At 45.0% G+C, this 19,291-nt stretch overlaps 2 protein-coding genes across 2 annotated transcripts in view; one reads left to right on the top strand and one right to left on the bottom strand.

Annotated features, from left to right (window-relative positions):
• The window catches only part of kcnh3 (potassium voltage-gated channel, subfamily H (eag-related), member 3), a 147,016-nt gene extending 142,020 nt beyond the window's left edge, over window positions 1-4,996 (bottom strand). Inside the window, 1 exon segment of the mRNA XM_069177374.1 lies at window positions 4,583-4,996. Coding sequence (XP_069033475.1) covers window positions 4,583-4,658 — 76 coding nt within the window. The 5' untranslated portion in view covers window positions 4,659-4,996.
• A 963-nt stretch (window positions 4,997-5,959) lies between these two features.
• Window positions 5,960-16,107, top strand: idh1 (isocitrate dehydrogenase (NADP(+)) 1). Its single transcript, XM_069177409.1, has 9 exons — window positions 5,960-6,062; window positions 7,795-7,924; window positions 10,828-11,119; window positions 11,943-12,045; window positions 13,321-13,498; window positions 13,615-13,766; window positions 13,950-14,090; window positions 14,220-14,382; window positions 15,226-16,107. Exons 2-9 carry the CDS (start codon window positions 7,803-7,805, stop codon window positions 15,317-15,319), a joined length of 1,245 nt encoding a protein of 414 aa, XP_069033510.1. The 5' UTR covers window positions 5,960-6,062; window positions 7,795-7,802; the 3' UTR covers window positions 15,320-16,107.
• The last annotated feature ends 3,184 nt before the right edge of the window (window positions 16,108-19,291 follow it).

The following is a 19,291-nucleotide window of genomic DNA, read 5'->3' as shown; positions in this document are numbered from 1 at the left end:
TCTGTGAGACGGAGCGGCTGCCTGCAGGCTGCTGGACCAGACATACCCGTGTGATGAGCAGAGCTCTGGCTCTAACCTGATTACCACCAAGCCAAGACCCACTCAATTAATAGGACCAATTGACTCGTGTAGTCGCACACAGCTGCTGCCTTTTCAAAGGAGTACAGCAGCAAACAAACATTGATTGTTCTCAGCATGAGGTTTAAGGTGACAGCTCATTCTGTCCCCTTTTTTCCTCCAAACCGAAAATTCAATATTTAAGAAAATTCCCAACGACTTTGTCAGTGAGAACATGAATCCACCGATCAATGAATGAAAAATTAAATAAGCATAAATTCACCGGGTCCTTTGCCATTTCAACAATTTTGTATTAACAATGTGTTTAAGTGTGTGTGTGTGTGTGTGTGTGTGTGTGTGTGTGTGTGTGTGCATTTGTTCTGAAAGGTGTTGACTACAACATTCATCATGATAAGTGTCTGTAAATGATACAACTAATCCAAGTGTATGATTGGTCGCTCAGAGTTCAGTTTTCTTCTCTGAATACAGTCTGGGAACTTGGCTCCTGTTAGCGTTTGCACAGCCGCTCTACGGGGCGGATCAATCAGCGAACAGTGTCTGTGGTTAACCGTATCTGTCCCGCCCCTCCTTCACTCTGATTGGATGGCTGGTGACAGTGATGAGTGCTAATATTTTTCCAACTGTCATTGACTGAAAAAGCACCTCAACACTTCGTCAAGCTGCTGGTGTTCATTAAAACGATTCTTAAAAAATGTCTGTACTCAGGAAAAAACACTTTGGTGGACACAGGCTGCAGGCTGCAGCAGAGTTTCAGCTGGTTTTGGTGCATGCTGATTGGTTAAAATCAGGTCTACGCCCATTAGGATGGAACAACTGCAAACAATTCTCTACGGAGGGTGAACAGACCCGTAATCATGGAGTGAAAATGGGCTTTGGTTCGCACCGGGCTGTGATTCAGAAGCTGTGATGTCTAACTGCAGTGTGATGCGGCACTTTAAGCCTGTAAGGTGTGTGTGTGGATTTATGTGTGCATATATGTGGGAATTGTTGAATTGTTGGGTTTCTCTGTATAGTATTGTACTGTAAGGACTTTGATGTGTTAAGTGCCATGAAATAACCTCTGTTGGGATTTGGTGCTACATCAATAAAATTGAATTGAATTGAATATCTCCTGTCTTACAGGTTGAGTCTGTTCCAGTCTCCACTTTAAACGTAATACTTGTTTTAAGGATCGTGACCTTCTATGTACTGATGCCGTGGATGTCACGGGATGAGAGCAGCAGCAACACACTCTATAATTAATAGCACCGATCTGACATCCCGTGTGTGAACGGTTACAGATATGGCTGCATCCATCTATCGGTCTTACAACCAGTCGTCATCATGAATAATTTAGACCAGTGGTTCTCAGCTGGTGACTCGTCTTTAAGGACAGATTTTTCGTTTGCAGTAGCCTTTGCTTTGCAGCGTTGTCATGGGAGCAATGACCAAAACAAACATCCCATCAGTAGTTAGCTCTCATTCAAGGTATTAAAAACAGGGTCGGGTTTGTATTAGTCTGCCAAGTTATGTACATAACGATAAGTCTTCCTTTTTATTTCAATTTTCAGTTCAATTTAGATTCATGAAATCTGATGAGCATCACCGGTTTGAACTTGCTTGAAAAGCATGTGTCTAAAATTCAAAACAATTCAACTATTTTATTTCTTTGAGTTTCAGCCTAGTTGCATTTTGTTTATTTCCTGTTTTTCAAGGTGCATGAAGGCATTGTGTAGTCTTGTGCTATTTTTAAAAAAAATTAATTTGAGCAGCTCAAAACATTCTAAAATTTGGGATGCAACTTAAACACCACAGAAAAAAAGGGGACCAGCTGGTCCACCTTGAAGATCAGTCTACTTTACAGTAAGTGAGCTTGGTCACGTAAAACTAACTTCTGAGCTAACTCCCTTCACTTTACATCATCACCAGGTGGTTAGCTTGGCACCAGAATGAAGCTTAGGTTTTGAGGAGTTGTAACATTTATTCACTGACCAACAGCCTGTGCACACATACTGCCCTGTTGCATTCACACAGATATACTGCTTACCTTCATTCAATGATCAGACGCTATTAAAAAAAGCACTCAGCACTTTTCATGGGTGGGAAAACCCTGCTTTTGTGAGAGAAAAAAAAAACATGGAGCTTGTACCACACAGTTTGGGGCATATTTGGCCTAAAATTACTTAAACAAGTCATCAGTTACCAAATTGTCAGGAACTACTCAATTAGTTTAACCATTTTAGCTCTGGAGTGCCAGCTGTTTTCTGGGTGCTGTGGAGAGGAGTGAGGGCCCAAAAACTATTTCCTGCCATGGGGTCCCTGAGGAGGTTGACCCAGCCATGGTCGACCCTGGTCTCAGGTTACATTACATGAAAATGATGCTTTTGTGTGTTTTTCCACTACAGGATGATGCTGATTTTGCCCTGTAGCTGTACCTCTCCACTCCAGCCAGAGCAAGTGCACAAAGTATCGTAAGCATCGTAGCATGAGTCAGAGGGGGAGCTTTGAGTGTATATCTGTAACATTTGGTGGTGGCAAGTTTTAAAATCAGCTTTTTCTGCTCCAAATTTAAGTGTCGAAGACATTTTGAAGTCAATGAGATTCCTCATTCTTCATTCCTTGACTACAACGGCGGTGCAGCCACACAAAGCAGTTAAAAGTGTTGAACAACAGAAAATGAAGTGCTTTCAGGTGGTGCCCTGGCACAGATGGAGGACTTTTTCAAGCAAGCATGATTTCCATTTCATTCACACACGACAAAAAAGCTTTTCATAGAACACACTGCAGTATTCACTGAGACACAAAGCTTCCATCACTTCCACAGAGACACATAACTGGCCTTCTCCCCTCTCTCAACATACTGTCTGGTTTACAGTAATGAGGAGCTAATGTCACACCATTTAAAAACACATGGCTGCATCTTTTTCACAACTGAAGTTATATTTAGACATCTGAAATCCCCCCATCCTTCCATCAGAGCAGCAACACACACAATCTCCCATCCAAAAATCCAGCACACATTCCCGCCCTCTCCGCCCCCACAACCTCTCATTTCAACCCCCTCCTCCTCCTCTGACAAGCAGAAAGGCCACGATGAATTCTTGACATCCATTCGTGTTAATTACAATGACTGCACATGTGCTGCTGGAGATGTGTAATTACCAGCACCTCGGCAAGTGGAAGGTCTCTATTTTAGCCGCTCAAAGAAAAATAGCTATACGTGTACCACTTGTTCTTCTGATGATGAGGCGAATCTACAGGACTTCAATGGATTAATTTAAATGTACTGATTTGTTTGACAGCAATTGTGTGGCCTATGTGTTTTGTATGTGTTTGCAAGCCTTAGAAATAATGCTGGCTGCATGGTTTTATTGTTTGAGACCAGAAGTGTTTGCAGAATTGAAACATGATAAAAGAGAAATGAGTGTGAAGATACAGAACAATACAGCACAGAAGAGCTTCTGCTTTCTTCCTCAATAAAAGACAACATAGACACGTCGCCTTTCAAAGTGACACAATTCAAATGTCCTGTCAACAAAACAACAACACACTGTTGGTATTACTGTAGTTTCTGTCAGTGTAGTGAGGAGAGGAGGAGAGCAGATGAGGAGGAGAGGAGAGGAGAGGAGAGGAGAGGAGAGGAGAGGAGAGGAGAGGAGAGGGCTTGGGAAAACCTGGTCAGATCATCTTTTCTATCTTGCTGTCACACATTTTGCTTTTGGGGGGAAACACCGGCCGACTCCTTTCAGAGACTCATAAACTCCCACTGGCCTGATTAATCAACACGGGAGAGACGACCGGCTCAAACTCAATAGAAGCATCTCTCCCGCCCACCGATCCATCATGGGTCTAAACACACGGCTGCTCATCGCATCTGTTCTCAAGACACCCTCGCCGAAGACAAGAAAAACACGGTTCCTGCCTTCCTCTTTGCAGCATCATTTCAGATGCTCCTGCTTAAATAGCCTGTGATGTGACAGAGGTCTGAATAAAGTAGAGTTTATCTGTGCTCTTCACAGTGAGCCACAAGTGAACTTCTGCTGAGACTAAAACACAGAGAAGCTTGGGCACAATGGAACTGAAGACAGAGGTCATAAAACTAGGACAGGTGATATCACAGATGCCCTTTAATTACATGCATCTATCAGAAAACATTTTATACATGCAGAAATATATAAGACCAAAATATTGTTTTGGAATTTCAAGGCTCATATATTGTAAACCTTCCATGCTTAAATTTTAGGTTTATTTTTTTTACACTGAGCCTTGTTTGAGATCCATCTTTTGAAAGTGTGGCTCTAAGAAAATGTGTCCTTTTCACAATAATGTATGAGGCAGAGCCAAAAGGAATTGTTTTTTTTAACTTTTCAAGTTGCCTCTTTGGAAGAGTTAAATACATGTGGTTTATGCACCTGCTGTTCCATACAAGGAGTTTCTTCTATCATAGGTTGTTTTTTTTTGGTGGAAAACCATTTAACTGTTTGTAGTAGCAAAGATTATCAGAAGGCTTTTGCTTGTTACTCACGAGTGCCATCGAAGCGCGTGGCTATGGTGTCCAGGAAGGTGTTTTGAGGGGCCAGCAGCCCTCTCATCACCGGCATCCTGCTGCGGGTCGACTGGGTCCTCCTGCTTCGGCGCGCTGGGGCGGCGCTTGACTCCTGCTCAGACCCGAAACTAGGCAGGAAGCGAGAGGTGCCCGGTGCGCATCCCAGCCCCTGGAGAAGCGCACCGATCCGAGATACACGCGGTAGCTCCACCTTGGCACCGTGGGGGTTGTGACCATAATCAACTCAGCTGAGAGCGAGTATTAACCGTGGGGTGCACCTGTGCACATTCTAACGGAGGTAAAAAGATGTCTCATTAAAACGCCAGTGTGCGCACGAGAGAGAGGTGAGGATGGGTGCGCAGACTGCAAGTTTTGGTGCTGATGGTGCGTTGAGTGAATCTTATAACAGCAAGCTCCCCCTCTACACACTCCCTCTCTCTCGTTGTGTGGTTAGCTTGCTACAACTGAGAGCAGATGCAGAGTCACGTGACTCCTTTCAGGTCCTGCCAAGCTGTGGTCCTGCTTAAAGTGGAGGTGGGAGACAACAAAGAGCTTCTGTTTTGGAAGCCAGTGGCCTTTCCCTGATAATCTGATCTATAAACCGCTCCATGTAAAATCGAATTATATGCCAGGACCTGTTGGAAGGGTTGACAAAGTCTTCATTTGTATGTAGTTTGACTCTAAATCATTATGAATGAGACTCTCCGTCAATTGTTCTCTGGAGTATAAACAAAGAATGATGATGATTTTCTGTTTGCATGAAGCAAGCCCAGGATAAAACAAACCAACAAAAATCAACATGTATTCTTGTGTTTCTGAAGTTATAAATGATCATGGAGCGAAACATGTATGAATTTATCATCAGTTTCAAGATTCCAGAAGAAAACATGAACCGCCGGGATGGACTCTTCTCAGGACCACACGGATGCGTGCAGTGAGACACATCTGAAGTCAGCTTCTGCCATCTTCTGGTCGCACAGTGCAAGTTTAGTCAGTACATCTTGTTCAGTTTTGTTCACATTAATGTAAGAGCTCCGTAACCTTACGTCAATAACTTTAATACGGCAGGCCTTCTAAGGAGGCTTATTGGGTTATTGAGACCCTTGATTTTCAATAAACCTACTTTGCATCAGACTCTGAAGACTGTGCGTTTGATTATGAGGACCAGGCCAGTTAGTACAAGCGGCTGCGTGAAATCCAGTTTTGGCAATTTTCACCCGGACCAATCACGGAGCCGGATTTGTTTTTATAGCCCTACCCCTCCTGCTGTGTGGGCTCATCTGATTCGCGGTAATGTTTTTCACACTTCTCTGATTGGTCATATATCAGTGAGTCGGGAGCGGTCGGGAGGTGGAACCCGGCACCTTTACCAATCTTATCGGCTGTCAGCTCGACCGGGACATCAGTCCGCTTCCTCCTCTGGCTGCAGACGGTGTCGTGGACCTTTAAACTAAATACGGTAGGCGCGTTTTTAACATGTAATTCAAACTGTGGTTACAACGTAGCAAAAGAATTGCGACGTATATTGACGTGAACTGTGCTCGGCTCATATCTGTCACAGCTCTGTTGTGCTGCTTCCGTTGGTGCTAACCGGCAAAACCCGGCGCATACCAGACAATAAAAGCTGCATTAGTTTCTGTGTTCCAGAAAATAGTTCAACTTAATGTCACTTGTGTTCATTCAAACGAAGTCATGTGTGTCTGCAGCAGCCCGACGTGAGGCGGCCGCTCCGAAACCTCCGGAGCCTCCGGAGGTTTCGGAGGTTTCGGAGGAGGCCGGAGGCTCCTTCCCTCCCTCCTTCCCTCCTTCCTTCCCTCCTTCCTTCCCTCCTGCTTCTGTGTTTTCTGCTCTTATTTGCAGGATATTCACCTTCAGAAGTTCGCATTGCACGTCATGTTATCGGTTTGCGTTTTCCTCATGTTACTGCCTGTGCTATCCCAGCAGGGTCCGTCCCATCACGCCATGAATGATCAGTGTATCTGGAGACTTATGTAACTTTAGGAACATCCTGTAAATCCCCCCCCCCCCCCCCAAAAAAAAAAAGAAAAGGTTTAGAAACTTAGGAACCTGTCGTAACTAATCAGGTGTGTATTAATTAATGCAAACACAAAATGTCTTTATGCCATAAAACTAAAAACCACTCAGGAAGATGAAATGACTTGTATTTATTTATTTATGTGATCCATGCTGAAGCTTGAGTTTTGGCCCTCTGTTGACATATGTTGCAGGTTATTCTTTCAGGTTATTTATTCAGGTCACCTTGATTTTAAGAGGATTATTATGGAGCTCATCAGGTGGAGCAAATTAAATGCTGAGTCACTTGGCTTCTACTTTATGTTGTGAATGACTTCATTCATTAAGGACTTTTTTTTTCCTCAACGGCATCAGTCTCATTATTGAAAAACGGACTCTTACTAAAGGGATTATTCTATAATCTTTTATTTGGTTCTGTTATAAATGAAAAATACTGCATCACAAACTCCTGAAGTTAAAAGTGTTAAAAGTATTCTATGTGATTGGTCCTCCTCCCTGTCTGTGATTCATTTGATTGGTCCTCCTCCCTGTCTTTGATGTCTGTGATTGGTCCTCCTCCCTGTCTTTGATGTCTGTAATTGGTCCTCCTCCCTGTCTGTGATTGGTCCTCCTCCATGTCTGTGATGTCTGTAATTGGTCCCCCTCCCTGTCTGTGATTGGTCCTCCTCCGTGTCTGTGATGCCTGTAATTGGTCCTCCTCCCTGTCTGTGATTGGTCCTCCTCCTCCTCCTCCTCCTCCTCCGTGTCTGTGATGTCTGTGATTGGTCCTCCTCCCTGTCTGTGATTGGTCCTCCTCCGTGTCTGTGATGTCTGTGATTGGTCCTCCTCCGTGTCTGTGATGTCTGTGATTGGTCCTCCTCCGTGTCTGTGATTGGTCCTCCTCCATGTCTGTGATTGGTCCTCCTCCGTGTCTGTGATGTCTGTGATTGGTCCTCATCCCTGTCTGTGATTGGTCCTCCTCCATGTCTGTGATGTCTGTGATTGGTCCTCCTCCCTGTCTGTGATTGGTCCTCCTCCATGTCTGTGATTGGTCCTCCTCCGTGTCTGTGATGTCTGTGATTGGTCCTCCTCCGTGTCTGTGATGTCTGTGATTGGTCCTCCTCCGTGTCTGTGATGTCTGATTGGTCTTCCTCCCTGTCTGTGATTTCCATGTTCAGGCTCTACGATGTCTCAGAAGACCAAAGCTGGCTCCGTGGTGGAGATGCAGGGAGACGAGATGACTCGGGTCATCTGGGAGCTCATTAAAGAGAAGCTCATCTTCCCGTATCTGGAGCTCGACCTGCACAGGTGAGGACACCTCTTCATAAAGAACACAGTTTCCTTTTGAAAAGTGCAGTGAGTCAGTACATGTACAGTTATCCATACTAAATGCATTATTAATAACTAAATAAAATAACTACATGTTGTCCATACTAAATGTTCACATGACATAATGGTGCAGCGCTATGGAAGCACTCCCAGCCGGGAGGTCTCGGTGAAACCCCCAAAAAAGGGGGAGGATCAAGTAACACTTCCTGCCGATCTGGTATTTCTAGTTTGGCTTGTTGATCTTAGATTCTCCCGGGAGAGTCTGTGAAAAGCAAAGCGACCTATAGGAGTACTTAAATACTGTTTGTTACAAATACAGATGGCGATGGTTCTCCTCAAAGAGCCGTCATCTCATCTACAAAGCAGAATTTATTATGATCTCAGCCTCAGAGATCAGCTACAATTACGTTTTGAAGTTATGAAGAATTTGGGGAGCAGATATTTCATTGCATTGATTAATAAACCTAATAAAGGCGTATTACACTATTGTTATACGGTATACCTGTTATACCTTCATCATATCATTCAATGTAGCACAAAACATACGGAACATGTGACACAGAAATCCCCTAAATCACTTGAGGTTTGTTTTTCTCATCACTTTTAATACTTAACCTCATTATAATAATACTTTATATATACTATAATAGATGCACTTTTATAGTAAACATTTTTTGACTGGCAACATTGGAGATGGTCTTTTTAATGCCTTTGTGGTGAACATTGACATTGTGCTCATGTTTCTTCGTCCTCCTCTTATCTCCAGCATGGACTTTGTTCTCACTCATATGTTATTTGCATGACGTGAACTTAGTCACGCAAATAACATACGAGTGAGAACAAAGTCCATGCTGGAGACATGCCAATCATTCATTACATATCCTGTCTTCAGACTGACGAGTGAGGACAAACATATTGGACTTCAGATTCCTTCTTTTTGTTTGTTTGCTTTGATATCTTTTTTTATTATATGTTTTGCAATATTTATGTCATTATTTCCTTTATTGTGCAACAGGCCTTTTAAATTTGATTTAATATGGTTTCAAAATGACTCCTTTCTCAAGAAGCAGGATTGTCATTAATCAGGCTGCTGGAAAAACAAACTTGGTATTTGGACATCTTCAGGACATTTAGTTTATTAGTCTATTCAGTCATTTTCTACTTTGAACACACTAAATAAGTTACAGGGACGTTTGAGGTGAACTATGTTGAGTGTGGATTTTTTGAAGTGCATTGTTTTGAGCGTGGACATGTTTTCTGGAGAATTCCTGAGGAAAGCATCAACTGTTGAATAAATAAACACATCAGAATCAAATGCAGACAAAAAGAATCTGGATTCTTGTTAAAGTGGAGCGTGTTTAAGGCTTTGATGTGTTCCTCTGAACAGACGTCCGATGTTGCGTCATGTTGTGGGTCGGTGTTGGCTTTCGGGGGAAGTTGGCGAAGAAAGTAGGGAGAAGGTCATGGCTGCTTTCAAAGAAGGCCAACGGGTGCACGAGGAAAAACATCGGCTAATACTTGCAGGGAATGAGAAGCACTGAGCTTTCTTTCAGATGACGTATGCTTCCTCTGCTCAGCAGGTTGTTGAAGTCCAGTGGAGTGACTTGTCTCAATAGAGACTCCTTCAGTTCTCTCGGCAGAGACTCCTTCAGTTCTCTCGGTAGAGACTCCTTCAGTTCTCTCGGCAGAGACTCCTTCAGTTCTCTCGGCAGAGACTCCTTCAGTTCTCTCGGCAGAGACTCCTTCAGTTCTCTCGGCAGAGACTCCTTCAGTTCTCTCGGCAGAGACTCCTTCAGTTCTCTCACCACAACCGACTGAGTGAGTGAGAGTGAGTGAGAGTGTGTGAGAGTGTGTGTGTGTGTGTTGGACTTTAATGTTCGGCACAGAGTCGTCTTGCCAACTAAAACATTGGCAGGCACTCACTCCTAGTGCTGGGTTAGTTATTATTTAGTTATTAGTTTGTTGGTTAATAGTAAGTTAATTATTATTTAGTTAGTTATTCATTTGTTCGTTAGTTAGTTTGTTATTAGTTAGTTTGTTAGTTATTGGTTAGTAGTAAGTTAATTTGTTAGTTGTTAGTTAGTTCTTGGGTAGTTAGTTTGTTAGTTAGTTATTGTTTAGTTCATTAGTTATTATTTAGTTAGTTTGTTAGTTCGTTGATTCTTAGTTTGTTATTTAGTTAGTTAATTATTGGTTAGTTTGTTAGTTATTAGTTAGTTATTTAGTTCTTTGTTCGTTAGTTATTTAGTTCGTTAGTTCTTGGTTTGTTAGTTCGGTAGTTCTTAGTTATCTATTGGTTAGTTAGTTCGTTAGTTATTAGTTAGTTCTTAGTGAGTGAGTGTGTGCTGCTCTGGGCGGCTCTTAAATGGTAAACCGAGGCGTAAATAATCACCACCTGTCTTGAAACAGGCGGCTTCCGTTTATGGTGCGGCATGTCTCTGCTGCTTCGATTATAAAAGGTCTCAAAGTTGGTTTGGATTTTCTTAAATCTCTGCTTATTCTCATACATACAAGCACACAAATATATGCAGGTATGAATATGAGTAATTCTCGGCTCCTTAGCGTTTAGTGTCAAAAGTGTCAAGAAAAAGTAGCTGGTACTGAAGATTTGGAAGATTTTTAAGTTCATCAGAAAATAAACAAGTTTTTTTCTGGAGAATACATCCTGCTATTTGTCATAATATATTGGCACAAAATAAAGTCGAAGACCAATTCATATTGCACAAATGCCCAAAGTGTTGTTGGGCATCTGAACTGAAACTTAGGAGCTGTTTTGGCCCAGATATGAAAAACATTTCAGCACATTTGCTGGACTTTATGGATGCATGCATTGTCCTTCTCTCTGGCACCACTAATTCTGTTCTCTGTCTCCTCTTGCAAAGCTTTGACCTCGGCATGGAGAACCGAGATGCGACAGACGACAAGGTGACGGTTGACGCAGCGGAAGCAGTCCGGCGTTACAACGTGGGCATCAAGTGCGCCACCATCACGCCGGATGAGAAGCGGGTGGAGGAGTTCAAGCTGAAGCAGATGTGGCGCTCACCCAACGGGACCATCCGGAACATCTTAGGAGGCACGGTGTTCAGAGAGGCCATCATCTGTAAGAACATCCCCCGCCTGGTGCCCGGCTGGATCAAGCCCATCATCATCGGCAGGCACGCCCACGGAGACCAGGTATCTGGTCTGAAAGACACGACGGCCAGACTGCCTGCAAACATAAAAGATGTGACGAGTTACTGAAGCTCTTAAAAAAGGCTCATTTCCAGCAAACCTCTGGACAAGCTGACTCCTCCCTTTCTGTCCATTCATGTATGAGCTCAGTGTGTTGGTGGTCATATCATTGTGTTGGTGGTCATATCACTGTGTTGGTGGTCACATCACTGTGTGTTGGTGGTCATGAGACCAACCCTGTATTCATGGGGACATTACAGAGGAGCTGCGGGTCAAATTGCAAATGTCCAAATGAGTTGAACTGAACATGAAACAGACTTTCTCCCGCCAGCTTCCAAAGAGCAACGTCTGTGTAGCATCCAGTTGAGCCCCCCCCTTCCTCCATCCGACGGATGATATCCTGTCGGGTGCTACATGTTTGAAAGGACATCTCCAGAGAGTGTCCAGAGTTCATGTGAAAAAAAAAACTTTCAGTCAATAATTATGTTTCCTTCTGCTGTCCTTTGGACCACAATGCACTGCTTCCAAATCACAGGTTAGGTCATGGCGCTTTGCCAAAGTCATCAGTTCTCCCGTCAGAGGAGATAAATGCAGGGCCAGAGTCAGATGGCTGCAGGTTGCATAATATCCCTGTGATGTCAGAGACGTGTTCTGTACTCTGACTGGCTCGTTCTGCTGAGCTGTTTGTGGCTGTCATGCTCATTGTTGTTTGAACTTTGATGTGACATAATTTTATACGGCCGGCCTCGTATCTTTTAAAAGCTGCGGGTTCAAACAGCCTCTCTGCTGTCCAGTTTTAACCCCTTTTTCTTCCTCACTTCCACAGTACAAAGCCACCGACTTCGTGGTGCCTGGGCCCGGCAAAGTGGAGATGACCTACATGCCCACAGACGGAGAGCCTGTGAAATTTCTCGTCCATGAGTTTGTTGGTAAGAACAACATCCAACTTCACATCCCTCAAAGATCCGATCACTCAAATCAGGTGTTTCAGGTCCGACCAGATCGTCGCGTTACGATCTGGTTTAACTTCATCATCCTGCTCTGCACTGCGCACAGCTTCAGTTGTTTATCTGTCCCATATACTGGAGCTAAAGATGGCCGACGTGCCACCACCACCTCCCATTGTACCAAAGTAGAGCCAAAGGCTGCGTTCAGACTGCACAAATCCCATTTCTGTCATATTCCTGGCGTCCTTCGCAACGCGACACACGGTGGCAACGTGGCTAGCTACAGCTAGCACAGATATCAGAAAGTGTAGATGTTGGCGCTGTGGAGGACAGCAACAACAACAACAGTACACGGACAGAAACCGAAATAAACTGTCCGCTGCTGGCAGCTTCCGTGTTAGTGTAGCTGCGTGTACGTCGTTACCACAGCAATCCATGCAGATAAGTTGATGTCTGGACACCAAATCTCATCTGCTCACTTGCAAATATCAGGTTGGACAATATGTCCTGAAGATCTAATTTGAGAAAAACAAGTCGTATTTGCCCGCAGTCTGAACATAGCCAAAGTGTCCCGGGAACGGCCGCGGCCATCTTGCCTCAGGACACCCTGTAGTGAGCAGGAGGTGGACACCTGCTTTCAGGTCCTACACTCTTTACTTGTAGTCAGCAGCTGCGGTCGTTACTGTCGTGCTTTCTGTATGCTTGCCAGGTTTGAGATTCAAATAATTAGTAATGGCTACTTTACCTCGTAGATTGGTTGTGCTCTTAGTTTGGGTATCGAGGACTAAATCAGTGATGTGCAGACGTCCAATTCAGAGATATTTCACTTCTGGAGAGCCGTCATGTCTTTACATGCAGTCTATCCTGAAAGAAGGATCCTCGTCTGTTGCTAACTTGCTACGTGGTCAAATTACACTCATAGTATCAAAAGACAAACATGCCTCAGGTGAGCAAATATAGACAAACCAGTCTGAAATGAAAAAATGTCTCAGAACAAAGATGTTAAATATCATGACATGGAAGTTTATTTTTTGTTCAGTCACCATTACTAAGCTGGGCATTCACATTGTAAATGGAAAACATCGGAGATTGCGTATCTATTGGTTTCTATTCTGTTGAAACTGTTCACCTGCTCCGGTTTTATCACTGTGAACCAAACACTGCGCAAACTGACACACAGTTTGTGAATATATTATAAGTGGAATGAATATGTGTGTCTGTGTGTTTGTGTGTGTGCGTGTGTGTTTGTGTGTCCAGGCACAGGTGGTGTCGCCTTGGGAATGTACAACACCGATAAGTCAATCAGGGACTTTGGCCACAGCTCTTTCCAGATGGCTCTGACTAAATGCTGGCCTCTCTACCTCAGCACCAAGAACACCATCCTGAAGAAGTATGACGGTCGCTTCAAAGACATCTTTCAGGAGATTTACGAGAAGTAAGGACTTAAACAGTCACACCAACACGTATAAATAACACACTTTCTGCCCACACACTGTTGTACCACATGCGGACCAGAACCTTGAGCTGTTTCCGCCTCCTTGTGTGTCTCAGGGAATATCGGGCTCAGTTTGAGGCCAAAGGTATCTGGTATGAGCACCGTCTGATCGACGACATGGTGGCCCAGGCCATGAAATCTGAGGGAGGCTTTATTTGGGCCTGCAAGAACTATGATGGAGATGTACAGTCTGACTCTGTGGCACAAGGTTGGTTCAAAAAAGCAGGTTTCCATCAGAAGTGGAAAAATGTATAAAACTCTTTATTTTTGTAGAAACTTTACTATTAATCCAACCCTTGAAAGTGTATTGTTATGGAATACAAATAGCCAATTTTACATCTTAAGGTTGAAAGATTTCCTGATGTTAATGTTGTTTTGTGTGACTGCTTAGGCTACGGCTCTTTGGGTATGATGACCAGCGTGCTGATCTGTCCTGACGGACGCACAGTGGAGTCCGAGGCGGCCCACGGCACAGTGACACGACACTACAGACAACACCAGCAGGGAAAGGAGACCTCCACCAATCCCATCGGTAGGAAGATGCATTCGGCAACCAGCCAAACCTAAACAGGAATGGGTCCGAACCGTGTACAGGGTTGGACAATGAATGACGTGTCGACAGTATGTTAGTCACTCACTAGAGCATGCGTGTTTGCTACAGCCTCCGTCTTTGCGTGGAGCCGGGGCCTGCTCCACCGCGCAAAGCTGGACAACAACGCCGAGCTGCGAGTCTTCGCTGAAGCACTGGAGGCCGTCTGTATCGAGACCATCGAGGCCGGTTTCATGACCAAGGATTTGGCAATCTGCATTAAAGGCTTACCAAAGTTAGTCATACGCACTTATTCATTGTACAGCTAAAGGAATGGTGTGAGTTAAGGATGTCCTGTTTTCTTGGACCCAATCTGGATCTGAGTCCTGAGTCCATTTTGTACCTCCTATTAACAAGTTTGATTTAGTACAAAGGGTTATCTATTTAAATTCCTTCTACTCCATCAAAACACTGAAGTAGATACCTTTTAAATTATTGATATGTGAATGAAAGTTTAGCCGGGAGGATTCCTGAGACTCGTGTGAAGGGATCAGCTCAAAAAACAGTCACTCTGTTGGAGTTGTCGGGACAGTCCACTCAAATTTCATAGTGGTGTTACATAGTTGAGCAATGTTACACACAAGAGGGTAATGCTTTCACGTCATTAATGACGTGAAAGCATTACCCTCTTGTGTAGTGATGTGATGATACAACAAGTTATCAACTAAATTAAATATATAATCAAAACGTTTTCATATTGGGCAATTAGCTCTCAAAATACAAAACTTTTAGTTCGTGTGATCTCTGTTTCCATGGCAACACATGGGGTATGACTAACAACTGGAAAACACTCAGTCTGTAATGTTTACTACTCCAGCAAGTCGGCCGACCCTTAGCAACAACCCTAGCAACAGAGAATTTCTAGATATAAAGTGAATAAATGAATGTGCAGGCAATAATGAAGCTGTGTTTGAACCTCAGTTGAAGTTAGTTAAATATCTTCAACTGCGCTGCACTTCATGAACACACGCTGTAAGTGTGTCAGTTCTCTGGAAGGCTCCAAGAAATGTAAGTTTGTAATAACTGTATATTAAGCAGCATCTGTTTTCTGATAATGAACCCTCTCTCCTGTGTGCAGTGTGACACGTGCTGACTACTTGAACACCTTTGAGTTCCTGGACAAGTTGGCAGAGAACCTGAAGATGAAACTCGCAAGCCAGCCCAAGCTGTGATCCGACCTCCCCGCCACAGCAGTTCAACACAGACACACATGCACGCAGGGGCATCTATGTAGTTACTGGAATTATTTGCCCCCCCACCCACTCCCCCAGGCAACACTGGAGCAGGGAGGAGTGTGCTCAGGACTCCAGGAGATTTTTGGACTGAAGGCATTCCTGAGCAGGCGGCTGATCAAGGAGGGCACCTCGTCCACCATCCCTCTGACCGCAAAAACACATGACACAAACATTATTAGTCTCCAGGACTGCTTGAATATCCTGGTGACTCAGAACAGCACGAGGTCCCCTGAAGTGAGCTGTCAGTGTTTGTTGGTGATCTGTGTTTGACAAGACCAGTCTGAGGGAGCATCTGGACCTTCACTGCCTTATTCCTTTTGTGTCAAAGTCATCAGTTAATTCTGCTCATCTCTTTAGTGTTGTGATGTTTTAACAGCACCTGAGCACTGTCAACCTGTACGTCACTAATGAAAGCTGAATGCATTCCATGAAATTTTCCTGTTCAAAGAAACGTATAATGTACGGCCCTCAACCAAGGCTTCTGACTCCTCTCACACAAGTTGTAAACAAATGGTCTAAAACTGCAGGACTTGCTTTTAGTTTTTGTTCTTTTAATAACTTGTCACAGTTGTTAAAGAGATCTATTGCGTGTGTGTCTGCATTAACTTTCATAAGAATAGATCATATCCTGCCAAAAGAAATCAAGTTTTCTGTCTGATGGTTTGTAATCAACGTACTTGTTCATTCTTGATATGATAACTCTTAATAAATTAGTTTTTGATTAACCGATTGTGTCCTTTAAGTTACAAAAACATGACAAAAATAATGAAGGAAACTAATTCCTATTAATCCTCAGCACATAAAGACATACATGCTCAGTCTGACACACTGAAGGGTTTCACCTGAACAGAATATACTGAAGTACTCAAGGTCCCAACAGAGAGATATATGCCCACTGTCTGTCAAAAAGTGTTTTATAACTTGATTGAATGATTTATGACCCATAAGCCCTGCCCCCTTTTATGACTTCCTCCAATCAGGTACCCCCTTTGATCTTGGCAGGTGTATTTTGACGAATGTAAGGTTGGACCATGTCCTGGATGTAGACTGGACCCGATCTGTTCACAGCGCGGTATGCAAGTACCAATGTTTGGAAACGGATGAGGGCAGCTACTGGTAACCAGTGAAGGGAGAGGAGGAGGAGGAGCAGGAGCAGGAGCAGCAGGAGCGGAGTGAATTTGGTAGGTTAAAGACCAGTCAAGCTGCTGCATTCTGGATGAGCTGCAGAGGTCGGATGGTACTAACAGGTAGACCTGCCAGGAGGGAGTTACAGTAGTCTAGATGTGAGATGACCAGAACCTGAACCAGGTTCAGATGGTTGGTTCAGATGGCCAGGGGAAATGAGCCGCCGGCAGAGCCCCTGTGGGGAAATGAGCCACCGGTTGAGGTCCTGTGGGGACAGCACTGTGGGGATTGGGGATCAGGGATGGGGGGGAAGGAGGTGGAGGGTTATGGAGATCAGCTCATGGGTCTGGGAGAGTACGAGACGGTCTGCAGCAGCTCAGTGTTTGAACAGTGGGACTCCTGTTGGGAAGACCTCACCAGATACTGGATTATTTTTTTATTCATTGTATCTTATTTTTAAATCAAGTTCCAATTACAGATTGTGTTTCATTTTTCTTCAAACAGCTTGTTTAAATTTGCCCATAGTATGCCTCTCATTATGCGTGAATGGATTGTGCAATAATTGGTAAAGTCACTTAATAGTAATGGTGCAAGAATTTGTGTTTCACTGCTCATTCACTACTCTCTACATGAAGTACACACCATGGTTTACTAAATAGTGATCAGTAGATTTTGTACACTTAATCATTATCATTTTGCATCAAAACCTGTCAGGAGTCCTGTTTTCCTCTGTTTCCTCCATTTTACCCCCGATCACCTCTCCTCCTGTGTCTCCTCAGTCTGCTTGTTCTGTGTCCTCCTCTCCTCACCTTCCCTGATCACCTCCCCGGACTATATGTACCCTGCCCCTGCACTCCTCTGGTTGTCGGTGCATTAGTATTACTACTACAAGCAACAGCTAGACACGGCGAGTTACTGCGAGTGCCTGTTGATCACCGCAAGGACCGCCAGTCACCCATCCGTCACCCGTCCATCCTGTTCCCATTCCCGTTCCTGTTCCTCCTGCTCCTGTTCCTGTTCCGGCTGCAGCTCCTGCTCCTGTTCCTGCTGCAGAGCTCCCTATCGGAGTCACCAGTCGGTGGAGTTGCCCTCCCGACTCGGAGGATATAGACTCTGTTTTTTCCAGCGGTTCTGTCCGCTGTTCTGCCGGCTGCCCTGCCAACCGTGTCTCTCTGGATCAGTCGGTTGAGATGCCCTCCCGACTTGGAAGCAAGTGGACGCTGTAGGTGCCACCTTTTGTCCTTTTGTTTGTTTGTTTGTTTGTTCATTTGTTGGAATAAAGACTGTATTTTGGAACCGATACCCGAGTCTGTGAGCCTGCATTTGGGTCCTGGTAAACTTCACCTCATAACAGAATGCACCGACCCAGGAAGGACCCAGCGGCCACAGACTCGGGTCTGAAATACATGACTTTATTTCAATATTTTGCCAGTCAGGCCCGCCGGAATGAGCCTGTTCCCGTTGAACCCAGGACAGGGTTTGAGGGAACCCGCCTGGCCTTCTGGGACCCCCCCCCCCCCCAGAAGGAGGTGACACCGGGGTCACCGGTCCTCCGATCCTGCTACGCTCCTGGTCTCTGGATGTGTAGCCGTCAGTCGCCACGAGCGAGCCCACAGACCCGTCAGTCGCCACGACAGAGGCTCCCGGAGTGTAACGTAATGTAAAAGATCAATAGGTCATAAATCATTTGACAGCTACGATCAACGTCATAAAAAAGGGGAACGGGACTAAGATCAAAAGGTTTACGTGATTGGAGGAAGTCATAAAATGGGGTGGGGCTTAGGGGTCATAAATCACCCTACAGGTCAGAAATCAGGTCAGAAATACATTTTTGACAGGAACTGTTGCATGTTTCTCTTTTACACATACCAGTCTAGTACAGCACCACATCGTTACTGGTGATGCCCTGCCTATCCGCCCCAGCCCCTTACCATTTGCCAAGCGTGATGCCTCAACAACATCGCCAGGTCCACTGGTTCAGCTCCCTTGACCTCTGCAGCAGCTACTGGCAGGTGGAGTTAGCACCAGAGGTACACCCAAAAACCCCATTCCCCATCGGCCAGGGGTTGTGGCAGTTTCAAGTGATGTCTTTTGGACTCTGCAATGCCTCAGGCTGTCTTTGAGAGCTTTATGGATTGGGTCCTGGCTTACCTTCCTCGGAGCCACTGCGTTGTCTGCTTGGATGACCTCCTGGCTCATGCTGCAGACTTCGAGAGTGCTTTGGCCAACCTGAGGCACGTCTTCCATGCCAATCGCCAGGCCGTTCTACTCCTTCATCCCTAGATATGTCACCTGTTCTGGCGAGATACGTCCTTCTTGGGTCATGTCGTCAGTGCATCAGGTCGAGCCGCAAGTCTCTCTCTTTCACTGATCTCCCTCCACCTCCATCTACTCTCTGCAGGCCTCCTGCACATGTAGTTGGGCTCGTTTATCCGGACCGGTACCGGTACATGTAACTGAGAGGGTCGGTGATTGTAACGTTACACACCGGAGTCCAAAAAAAAACACCCACATTAATTGGGAAGTCTGTATATCCTCTGGTCCATGTTCACCATTACCCCGAAATGTAACATTTCTGGAGGACGGCCACGGGGCAGGACCTGGAGGTGGGGCGTCGGCCGCGCTGGCCGCCGGAAGACAGAGCCGGAGGCGGGGCATTGACCCACCCCGAAGCCAGAGCTGGAGGCGGGGCGTCGACCCACCCGGAGGCAGGAGCTGGAGGCGGGGCGTCAACGACCCGTCCGGCGACAGGAAACGGAGGAGCGGCGCTAGCGCCGAGTAGGC

Source organism: Embiotoca jacksoni, unplaced genomic scaffold (genome assembly GCF_022577435.1).
Source record: "Embiotoca jacksoni isolate LCO1_2020_lvr unplaced genomic scaffold, fEmbJac1.0.p SCAF_72, whole genome shotgun sequence".
Classification (NCBI taxonomy): Eukaryota; Metazoa; Chordata; class Actinopteri; family Embiotocidae; genus Embiotoca; species Embiotoca jacksoni.
The sequence above is the reverse complement of the archived record's forward strand: the minus strand, read 5'-3'. Positions and strand labels throughout refer to the sequence as shown.

Excerpts from the sequence above, each read along its gene's own strand:
- idh1 (XM_069177409.1), top strand. The coding sequence starts at position 7,803 with ATGTCTCAGAAGACCAAAGCTGGCTCCGTGGTGGAGATGCAGGGAGAC. Across the intron at positions 11,120-11,942 it reads GGCACGCCCACGGAGACCAG|TACAAAGCCACCGACTTCGT; the intron begins GTATCTGGTCTG and ends TCACTTCCACAG. Across the intron at positions 14,091-14,219 it reads GACCTCCACCAATCCCATCG|CCTCCGTCTTTGCGTGGAGC; the intron begins GTAGGAAGATGC and ends TGTTTGCTACAG.